We start from the raw sequence: 11,004 nt of genomic DNA on the forward strand, positions 1-11,004 counted from the left end.
AACAGTTATGCAAACAAAATACTGAAATTACTCTATTTTATGATGAGTGATAATATGAGTTAAAAGTATTCAAAGCACACAAGCTATGTACAAAAAGGAAGGAGTCTACCTCACACAAATTCTAGAAATTATTTTTATTTTTTTAATATGATACTTTTTTTAAAATTTCAGAATATTAGGAAGGTACAAATGTTTTGGTTACATGATTTGCTTTTGTGCAGTTTGAGTCAAAGTTATGTGTGCTCCTCACCAAGACAGCGTGCGTTGTACCCGCTAGGTGCCTACTGACCCGTTCCCTGCCCCCCACTTGGTTTCCGTTGAGTTTTACTACCAGATATGCACATGAGTGTTGATCAATTAGTTCCAATTTAATAGTGAGCACATGTGGTGTTTGTTTTTCCATTCTTGCAATACTTTGCTTAGAAGGATGGTCTCCAGTTCCATCCAGGTTGTTACAAAAGGTATCAACCAGTTGACCATTATTTTCATGGCTGAGTAGAACTCCATGGTGTACATATACTACATTTTGTTAATCCACTCATGAATTGATGGGCACTTGGGTTGATTCCACATCTTTGCAACTGTGAATTGTGCTGCAATAAATATTTGAGTGCAGATGTCTGTTTTATAAAATGTCTTCTTTTCCTTTGGGTAAAATACTCAATAGTGAGCTGGCTGGATCAAATGGTAGGTCTACTTTTAGTTCTTTGATAGACTAAGGGCCAATAAACATGTGAAAAAATGCTCAACATCTCTAATCATCAGGGAAATGCAAATCAAAACCACAATGAGACATCACCTTACCCCAGTGAAAACGGCTTTTATCAAAAAGTCCCCAAACAACAGAGGCTGGCGTGATGTGGAGAGAAGGGAACCCTCATACACTGCTGGTGGGACTGCACACTAGTGCAAGCTCTGTGGGAAGTAATATGATACTTTTAAAACCACTAAATGAACTAGTGAAATATCATGGTGCTATTTCTAAAGAAGGAAATGAAAAAAAAAATTAGGTCATTATCCTTAAATTCTAAATAGAAAGATCGACAAATCTACTATATGTGTTCAAAAGTGGGAGACAAGGTTTCTGGGTAGGGCTGTTATTTCCTTGATGAAGTGAACAGTTTGTGAGCAGGAAACTGAAGGCCAGATGACTTCCCGTGGGACGATATTGGGGAAAATATCAACCCTTTGGGAGAGATTACATGACAGTAAAAGCAAAATCATTTTGTAAAGACGTTTTACCTACCTCTTTACCTTCTATATCTGTAAATTGTACTATTATTAATTTAACTAGAAATGTAAAAATAGTAAGCAAGCATTATAAAATAACTACTTGTAAAATAATCACGCCATGAATATATACAATAAATAAATAAACACTAAAGTTTTCATTTGGCAAATATGAAGAAAGAAAAAAATCAAGGGTCTCTCAAAAACACCCACAAAACCTGACAGACTAACAGTGCCACCTGCCAGCTGCGCTGAGGCCTGAGGCCCAGAGCTCGGCATTCCGCTGTCGGCAACCTCTGCTGTCAAGAAGCAAACCGGGAGGGTACAGCCTGCAGGGCTGACAAATCGGACTTGCTGCACTTTCTATTTCTTCACTGTCCCGTGGATACTAGGGCCAAAAAGGTTGTTTTCCTTGACTCCACGACTGGGGGCGGCATGACCCCAGCAGGGGCAAGGTTCGCAGCGTCATTCCAGCGCGAAGCACCTTCCTTCCTCTGCGTGCGTGGAGATGCAGTCCTGGCTGCGAGACAGCATCCTGTTCTTCAGTTGAGGGCGTGAGAAGTAAATTCTACTCCCTCCTACTGAGTTCACAAGAACGTTTCTGACCTGTGACCACAGATCTAGAGCTAAAAAGGTTTCACAGGACATGCCCTAACGGATTTCCATAAAGGAGCACAGGACTGGCCGTCGGAGGCAGGCTCTCCTTAATGGGGTAACTTGCCGGATGCTCTCCTTTGGTTCTGACTTTAAACGTTTCCTCCTACAAATCAGAACCCTGCTCCCTGCTGCCCAACTCCTGCACTCAGAACCTCAGGCACCCGGTGCCCTAGTTCTGCCCTGACCAGCAGACTCAGCCTGTCCCTAACGGCCAAGATACAGGAATGACATGGAATCGTGGAGGAGATCGAAGGCAGAGCCCACCAGTCACACTGGCACTAACGCCTAGCAGAGGACCTGGAGGGGGGACCGAGCATATGCTCCAGAGATTTACATGATGGGAAGAGCACGGCTAGAATACACTGGTTACCAGCAGTTCACTCCCAGACCAGTTACTGCTCTCGTTCTTCTCATGTCAATCCTTCCCTTAGAGATTAAACCTCCCAGTCTCCCTTGTAGCTAGCGGTGGCCACAGAACCAAGTCCAGGCCTGTGGAAGTCATTACTGATCACTTTTGGGTCAATTCTAGGAGAAGCTGCTTGTCCTGGACTTTCTCTTAAACCTTTTCTGTTAGACAGGAATGGCCGTGTATGGAGAACCCTGCTGGAGGCAGCAAGCCTGGAAGCCCAGGCCTGGACGGCCGCTGCTTGACAGGCACATGGTCAGGAGATAAAATTCCATATTATTGATAATTAAGGTATTCTGATTCACGGTTTCCTTCTTGCAAGCACTTGGCCTGTCTCTAACTGATACACTGGCAATTATAAGCGAGGCAGCAATGACGGAAATAAACCTGGACTGTCTGTGAAATCTCTGGACTTGGCTATGCAACCGTTCATTGCAGCGCCATAGCTGAAGCAGAGAGGGAAGATACCCATGTGTGACGGTACCTACTAGGAAGCAAAACATAAAGACTTTAGAGCAACAAACCTATTTGGTCAAAATAAACTTATGGAGGTTTCTTCCATGGGAGAAAAAGAGAGAAACTCCAAGAAAAGCACTGGAAGAACCGGCAGAGGGAGCGCCAGGTTATATATTGTCACCATCTACTGCTGACCATTCTAAAATCGAGCATAACAGTTTGGGCATAGTGTTTCCATTTTGGTGTATTTTGGTAAAGCAGTTTAGTACGTGAAATCTTATACTTTATAAAAATTGCATTTTTATTTAAATTACAAAACTGTGGCTAGTTCAGAAATGAAATTGGTCAATGAAAGATAACACAGTACTAAAAGCCTTTAGATAAGAACTTTCCCATTGGCAATGCAGTTTGAGTTTAATGTTCCTTCTTTTGGTAAATATTTGCCAATGCCAGCTCTGAGCCAGTCATTGTGCTAGTGCTAGGTGAACTGTAGGATTTGGGGGGAGGAGAACTATAACCTACAGCCATAAGGGAGTTCAGAGTCTGGTGGGGTGTCCAAATCTGGAACCTAGGAAAAGTAGAAAAAGTATAAAAGATTTTCATAAGTGAGAAAAGACATAAAAATATTCCAAGAACTTACAGGAGTTGGATAGTTTGTGTAGAAGTCAAAGATCAGTCTTTAAAAATAAGTACATAAAATAAAATTCTGACCCAGATCACGAAATCATGAAAACTGAAGTTGTGTAAGAGCATAAACTGCCACTCTGAGTCAGAATCATGAGATCTAAAAGCATCCAACCCAGGAGTCTTTTCATAAGAGTAGGAAAGTGCAGGAAAAGAAATGCTTTATAGCAGTACACGATGTTCCTTTTGTATATCTAGCTAAAAAGTTTAAATATATAACCCCAAGCAGGCTGACTTCCCATAAGAAGCATTAAAGGACACTGTGTCCACATATGCAACAGCAAATGAGATCATCTCGTCAAGTTACAAGATGCATAAAACCTAACCTGGGGGTGGGGAACTAACATGTCTTAACATTTTGGGGGTGGACGGATGTTGGCTTTCTAATTAGCATGTTATGTATAATGTGTATATAACTATATATATAACAAATTATATATGTACCTATAGTACAATACATAATTGCCTTGATTTTCATATTTTAATCTAAGACACATAAACACACATATAAGGTAAATATATAATACATATACATTTATGCATGGATCTACATACATATAAACATATCTAATATATACACAGAGATAGTAATTTATTTATCAGTTCATTTAGTTGCACTTTCCTAATAATTTACTAGAGGTTAGGAGAGCGAGAGAGTCAAAAGTATCGTTTGCTTCCCTATAACTTCTGTTAGGATGAACCCCATGGAAAAGTGACCACGTTTTGTAGTCATTTCAGACCTTCTGCTGGAGTCTGATAATGTTTTACCAGCTCTACGTAAGATTCTCTCTCTAGGAACTGTAAGATCAGTGGGCATTCTCTGATCTGCGCCTTCACCATGCTATGCCTGACTGGATAAAACCAAAATCTTAAGTCCTGACTGGTAGGCATGGCAGTGGTGGTGATGGCAGGGTTAAGACATAGGGATGTGGAGTCTATACCACAATCGTGGCTTAACGAGGACTCAGGTGACAAGGACAGGAGTCAGGATGCTCCAAGAGGCCAGCCCTGGCTGCTGAAGTTACTTACTGGCCCCAGAATTGCCAAAGATGGCCTATTGCTCCTCTTAAGATGTCAATCGCCTCTCTCTTGATTAAATCTCCTCATAACTGAAACAATATGTATAATAGTCCAATTTAAATGCTATTGCATGCTATAGTCTTCACCAGCTCTGACCTGCAAATATGCACACTACGTTCAGAAGCTTGTGAGAACTAAACATAGTGCCCATAATCATGGAAAAAGCAAAAGAGAAAAACACTCATGATAATGCTCCGAATTAACTGTGAAGAATTCCCAAGAAAAGCCTATCTTCTTGACTATGATAAAATGCAGATAATGATTACCACAGTTACAAATACTGTTTCACAGTGAGAAACACTGAAAATGGATGTTTTCATAAGAATTGGATATCCATTACTAAGAAAATATTCCTGAACAGAAAAAAACAGTAGTTTACTTTGCTAAATTTATCCAAATTATTAATAATTCTTTAATTTAATTTTGTTTTTTACATATTGCTGACAAGTAAAACGGTAAAACTCTGCTGCCCACTATTAAGGTACCACAAAGGAGGAACCCTGGGTGCCAAGGACATGCTCCCTACTCAAGACATACAACCAGGGTACATCATAATCTTAAAAATATACTGAGCGCACATTTTTTAAGAGTCTCATCCTTTGAATTGTAATGCCTTACAAAGCCACAGAGCATTTTTATCTGGAGTAGGTACAGAAAACAACTGTTGTATTTGCCTTCCAACAATAGCAAGTTGATAGACTCCTAGGGACCTTCCACCCTCTGTGGCCCAGTAAGTACCAGGAAATGACTCTCGGCACACTCAAGAGCCTCAGCTCAGATGAAAAAGGGAAATACAAAGAACAAAGAAATTAAGAAAGATTTATTTATTATTCAATATCCCCAAATCAGCCCTTTTTAAATAGTCACCTTATAACTTGAGTGCCTCTGAGACACTTCGACCTGCATTACATTTTGACAATATTCTACATGTCCTTTATCTTATATTAGGGTTGAATTTTAAAGTTAAATTGTGGGTCTTCATTGTCGCTTTCAACATATCTAAAGTGAATTAGCAATCACTTAAGGAATAAATGTAAACTGAAGTTGATTGTGGTTTTTGCAATACTAATTATTAAATCTACGTGCAAAACGAGCCCCAGGTACTTTTACTGAAAAAGAAAGATACTCTACAAGTATTTAAATTTCAATTTAAGGGTATAATCCTGATTTTATTATATGATTTACTGACAATTAGCATGGCCATCATTACTCCTTTTGCTAGACTTTTATTATATTGCTTCCAACATACAATATTTGAAGGTTTCTCATATTTTATCTTTCTGTCATTTCATTTTTAATTAGTACATGTACTTCGGTGAAATCAATAATAGATAAAGTTGATAATGGTATTATATAGTGCATTACTGCTTAATTTATTGGCTTCCAAATTCCAAAATTATTTATTGCATGATAGAGGGTATGGTTTAAAGTTATAAAATATAAATGTTTGAAATATGCAATATATGAGATATTTGATCTAATAATTCAGTTTCCTCATAATCTTCCTGATTTTTCGATTCTCCTAATATATAAGTAAAAGTGAGATCAGGGAATCCTTCACCCCTGCCCCAGGAGAAGGATGCGGTACTCCCACAATCCTTTTGCACTTGATTTTATCACTAACCAACAGAGCTAAAAAAAATAGAAAACAGCACGCAACCAGTATATCCACTAAATATATCCCATTGCTGAGAGAGGTTTTTTGCTTGTTTTATTGTTAAAATCATGTAATTATAACCTGAATATAACATGCTGGTCCTATCTACTGTAGTTATTTTTATATGTGTTGACTTACCTATATCTTTAGATTAAGTTAAACTTTTATTTGTTTCCTAAAACATATGGATTAAAATTTCTACTAGAATTTTTATACTAATAACCAAACATATTACTAATTTTCAAAATGTTGAAAGCTCTCTATGTCTATAAAATTACATTGTGTGTAATTGGAAGGACAACAAAAGTAATAGAACTTTATTCAACTTTACTGCTAGTATGGATAGTCAAAATTATATGAAGTTTCTTCTATGTTAACACTGAATCATTGTAAGTTTTTCTTTGGTTTTATTCTTTCTCTGTGATTTATATTGAGAAAACTGAGAAAATGAGCCATATAGGTAAGTCAACACATTTAAAAATAAGTACAGTAGATATATTCATCCACTCTCACATAACACTTCCTATCCATGCTCCTTGTTCCTAAAGCTTTATTATAAATAAAACATGTTTACTATTTATATTATACATAAAATACACAAATGATAACATTCATTTAAAAATCATTCAATTACAATATAATGCAGAATTGCATTGTTAAATATTATTCAAAAGGAGGCACAGTTCAAACTTTCATTGAGGAGTTACTTGTAAATTAATGTTAATTATGTAAAACAGTCACTTCTAAGAAGGAAGACAAGGATTACATTCAGTAATAATTATGATGTGGATTCCCAAAGCTTTTTTCCTAAATGAAATTAATTACATTTTTAGGGAAGAAAAACACTAAAGTACGTCAGTTAAATTGTTTCTTAAAGAATAAGTTCAAATTTCTCTGTCTCTTTTCCCTTATATAAACTGAATGTGTAAATCATTATTTAAGATCTCCATGATCATGTAGACATTTACAGGCAGATTGATGCAGTACAGCATTATCTCAAGCAATGCCTTATAACCATGTGATTCAGCTGAAAATGAACTAAAAAATAAACAACATCCTGAAAGATGCAGAAAAACATTAAGCTAATGATTTCCCAAAAGGGAAAGAAAATATTTAAATAGCAGTGGGGTGGATGATCTAAGTAAAAATTCTGTGTCATGCACTCTGAGTTATTATTTGAGAAGTCATGCTGTCAGCATGCATTTTATCATTTTAATAATAAGCAACAGGTGGTTGAACGCAGAAAAATGAGAGCAGTTATCTTCTCCATGCCCTCCAGAAGTCATCTTTTCAAAAATGTAATTGTCTTACTAATATGGTAATGCTAAAATCTGATGTAAGTTTTTCAAAAAAGGCATTATATTTTTGGATTGCGTATACTTCAAAACAGGTATTTGCTTAAAATATCTCAGTAAATCCTTTATTTAAATTTACATACAATTTTGATGGACTTTTTCCTTGATATCACATAAGAATACTTGAAAATAATATAGCAATAAAATGCTGTGTCTCTATAGAAACTGGCTACATGCATTCTAAAATATTTAGTTCCGTGCTAGGTAACTCAGCCTGTCTCAACATTTACAAACTAGCCAAGTGTATGTAGACTGTCACTCTTAACAATTCAATAAAGTAATTTGAATAAAGTCAGAGAGTATCGAGATACTCAAAATTCAAAATGTATTTCAGAGAAGAAAGCTTTTACCCCTGCTCTGAGGGACGGTACAGTACTTTCACAATTCTCCCACTGACAATCTTGTGGACTCGGTGTTTTCACTGCCCAACACAGCTATAAAATATGGAAAACAGTGTGCAACCAGTGTACCTACTAAACATATCCCGTTGTGAAGAGGGTTTTCTAAAATTCATTTTAAAAATATTTTAAAGTAGACATTACATAATGAAATATCATAAGGTGAAGCATTGTTCACATGCTGACAAAATGTTCAATATTTTTTCCAAATCAGGGCATGATAAACAAATTCTCTCCAGGTTTAGAAATACCTCATCCATTAGCTTGCCTTTTTGGTTGTATTCAATATTTGTTTAAACTTAAACGTACAAGGAATTTGTTTTCATAGGAGCGTTCATTTGGCAATAAAGTGATGTTTAAGCTTCGTTCATAAAGCATGGGACCATTATGTGTTATCATTTCATTTTTCACCCCATGTACCCATGCAGAGCACCAACTAGCTAAATCTAATTTTAAAGTAAAAATGAGTGTTTCTGCAGGAATCGCTGTGACAGATTCGGCTTGCCAGTTACCTCGAGGGGGGGAGTTGGGAGAAGGGTGGAGGGGGCAGGATGGAAAGCAGAGGAAGCTCCCACTGGTCAGAGGACGAGCTGATGGCAGCAGGGCGCTCACCCCACGCAGCGCACTGCAGAGGGGCTCCCGGGACAGCGTCTCGGATGTCACTGAGAGGGCTGGCGGCGGGTCTGTGGTCGCCCTCCCGCCTCCCTGGCCTCCGCCGACATGGTGTGCGGGGGCGGCACCCGCCAGGGCGGCCTCCTCCGGGACAGCCCAGTCCGGGTTCAGAGGAACCGGCCCACTGGGCTTCGTGCGGGCCAGGTGGGATGACCGGCGCCCGGCACGGCCCCCCGCAATAACCCTTCCGGAACCCCCGGAGCCTGCACTTTAACTCTTGCGTCGCTGTCGCCTGCAGGACTCCACGCCCCATCCCGCAGATTTTAGGGCAGCTCACGCTGGAATGAAAGGTGATCGAGGGCACCGCAAACACGTTCCGGATGAAAGTTAGTGTGGAAGCACGGATGGGCTCGAGGATTTTACGTGATGAGCGGAGAGCGGGCGTTTATAAATCTCACGCCTTCCTCCCCCCGCCCCAACTCCTTAATGGACCATTAGGAACCGGATCGATCCCATTCACTCTAGCAGCCATTCATCGCGAAGGCGCATCTGCGGCTGACCAGTGCCAGAAACGCCGTTCAAAAGTTGCAAGGGTAGAGCCCGCACTTCTCAACCCTTGGGGGGTACCCGGGGGTGGGCGGGGAGGAAGAGTGGGAACGCGGGGAGACCCGACCCCCGTGCAGCCAGGAGCACGGCCGGCCCAGCAGCCCGGCGGGGACCCCAGGGCCGCGAACCCCCCCGCCGCGTCCCCGACCTCCCCGGGCCAACGGCGCCCCCAGCCCTGCCTCCCCGGCGCGTGTGCCCGGCAGGGCGCGGCACTTACGTCTCGGAATTTGTTCCACTGCCCGACTTCCCGGTCGTACTGCGAGACCGTGGTGAGCCACTGCCGATCGTCCAGAAAATTAGCGCCGTCCGCCCGCCCCCCGGCCGCAGCCAGCGCGGCGGCAGCCTGAGCGCACCACGCGGCCGCGCACACGCACAGCACGGCCGGCACCTGCAGCATCTGCGACAGGAGACAAACGGAGGGTCGGTCAGACGCGGGCAGGGGCAGCCCCGCGGCCAGGGCGTCCCCCGCAGGCTCCGGGCAGGGCGCCGCGCGCGCAGAACCGCGAGGGAGGAGGGTGGGAGGGAGGCCCAGCGCCGGAGCTTCCCCGCGCATCACCTTGCCGGGAGCGGCCGAGCCCGCAGCGCCCGCCGGAGACGCAGCCGCGCTCTGCACCGGCTCCCGCGCCGCCGCCCGCGCCGTCCACTCCGCGCCCCGAGCCCCCCCGCCCCGCGCGGCCCCCGCCCCCACCTTCCCCGCGCCGGGCCGCGGCGGCTCCGCTCCCGCGACGCGGCTGCAGCGCGGACGACCCGAATCCGCCCCACCTCCCTCCGGAGGCGGCTCCGTGCGCCCGCGACAGCGGCTCGTCCCCGCTCCCGAGCTGGCCAGCGCCAGCCGACCGCCTCCCGCGCCTCCGCTCCGCGCTGGGGGCGGGCAGACGTGGGAAACGAGCGGAACAAACTTCACGCATCACCAAGTCGGAATCCTGGGACCTTCCATCCCGGGAGCCGGACCCGAGCTCCGCCCTAAAGCAGGGCCCTGTTAAGGTCCTGGGGGAGCGGTTTAATTTCATGGAATTTAAAGTTCCTTGTGCACAAGTGGATTTTTACCGAGCACAAACTTTGATGTTAAAGGGTTGAAGTTTCTTTTTTCCTTTTTTGAAAAGAGAATCATTACCAGGTAGGCTGTTTGAATACACCTATATTTCCCACATACTATGGATGCATTTTCCCTTTATTTAAAAAGAAGAAAGAAACAAACTCCCCGGCAACTGTATTTTAGAACCTAGAACCGGAATCAAAAACTTTAACACCTACTGTCTCCCTCCTGCAATAAAGGGACTTTTGAAGTCCTAACACTAATTTTGTTTTCCAGCCTTCATTTATGACAACATACTCGGTTCCCCGTGCCTTTTCTACGTATTCTAAATAAACTGGAAAGAAATAAGTAATCGGCCCCCTGTAAAGAGAAACTTAGAGAATCTCTCTCACATGTTTGGAAGATTTAGGTGAAGTGAATATTCCACATAAGTCAACAGATTCCTGGAAGCTAAAAGACCTCAGTAATGTTATGCATCTCTATTTGAATTGCTAGGTATTTCAGCCAAAACTACGTCCCAGACCTACCACCTTTGAAAATTTCGTGTAGCTTCTAAAATTCCAGGAGCTATTTGAATAGCAGCAGTACCTTCTACTCACATTTTCCATATCAATCTCATATGACATTGGGTAACATTTTTCAAACTCAATTAGAATAAAAATCAAACATAATGATTAATATTAATTTCTAATTTTGAAATGTAAGATTTTAAATATATATGTATATGTATGATAAGAACTATATACATGTATGTAACATGTTTATAGGAAAGAAATTGCTATTTTTAACCCAGAAAAAGATATCTTCCTTAATTTCCCCCATTTCTA

The 11,004-nt window shown here is 41.9% G+C and overlaps 1 protein-coding gene across 4 annotated transcripts in view; it reads right to left on the reverse strand.

Annotated features, from left to right (window-relative positions):
- SPOCK3 (SPARC (osteonectin), cwcv and kazal like domains proteoglycan 3) overlaps positions 1-9,550 on the reverse strand; it is a 252,226-nt gene extending 242,676 nt beyond the window's left edge. For 3 of the 4 annotated variants that reach the window (XM_069493231.1, XM_069493230.1, XM_069493229.1), the window contains exon 1: positions 9,359-9,538. In XM_069493231.1, coding sequence (XP_069349332.1) covers positions 9,359-9,538 — 180 coding nt within the window. Of the gene's footprint in view, positions 1-9,358 lie in introns of all 4 variants that reach the window. The other variant, XM_069493234.1, reaches the window with a different exon arrangement.
- Positions 9,551-11,004: the final 1,454 nt, after the last annotated feature.

The sequence above is a fragment of the Eulemur rufifrons genome, chromosome 18 (assembly GCF_041146395.1).
Source record: "Eulemur rufifrons isolate Redbay chromosome 18, OSU_ERuf_1, whole genome shotgun sequence".
Taxonomy (NCBI): domain Eukaryota; kingdom Metazoa; phylum Chordata; class Mammalia; order Primates; family Lemuridae; genus Eulemur; species Eulemur rufifrons.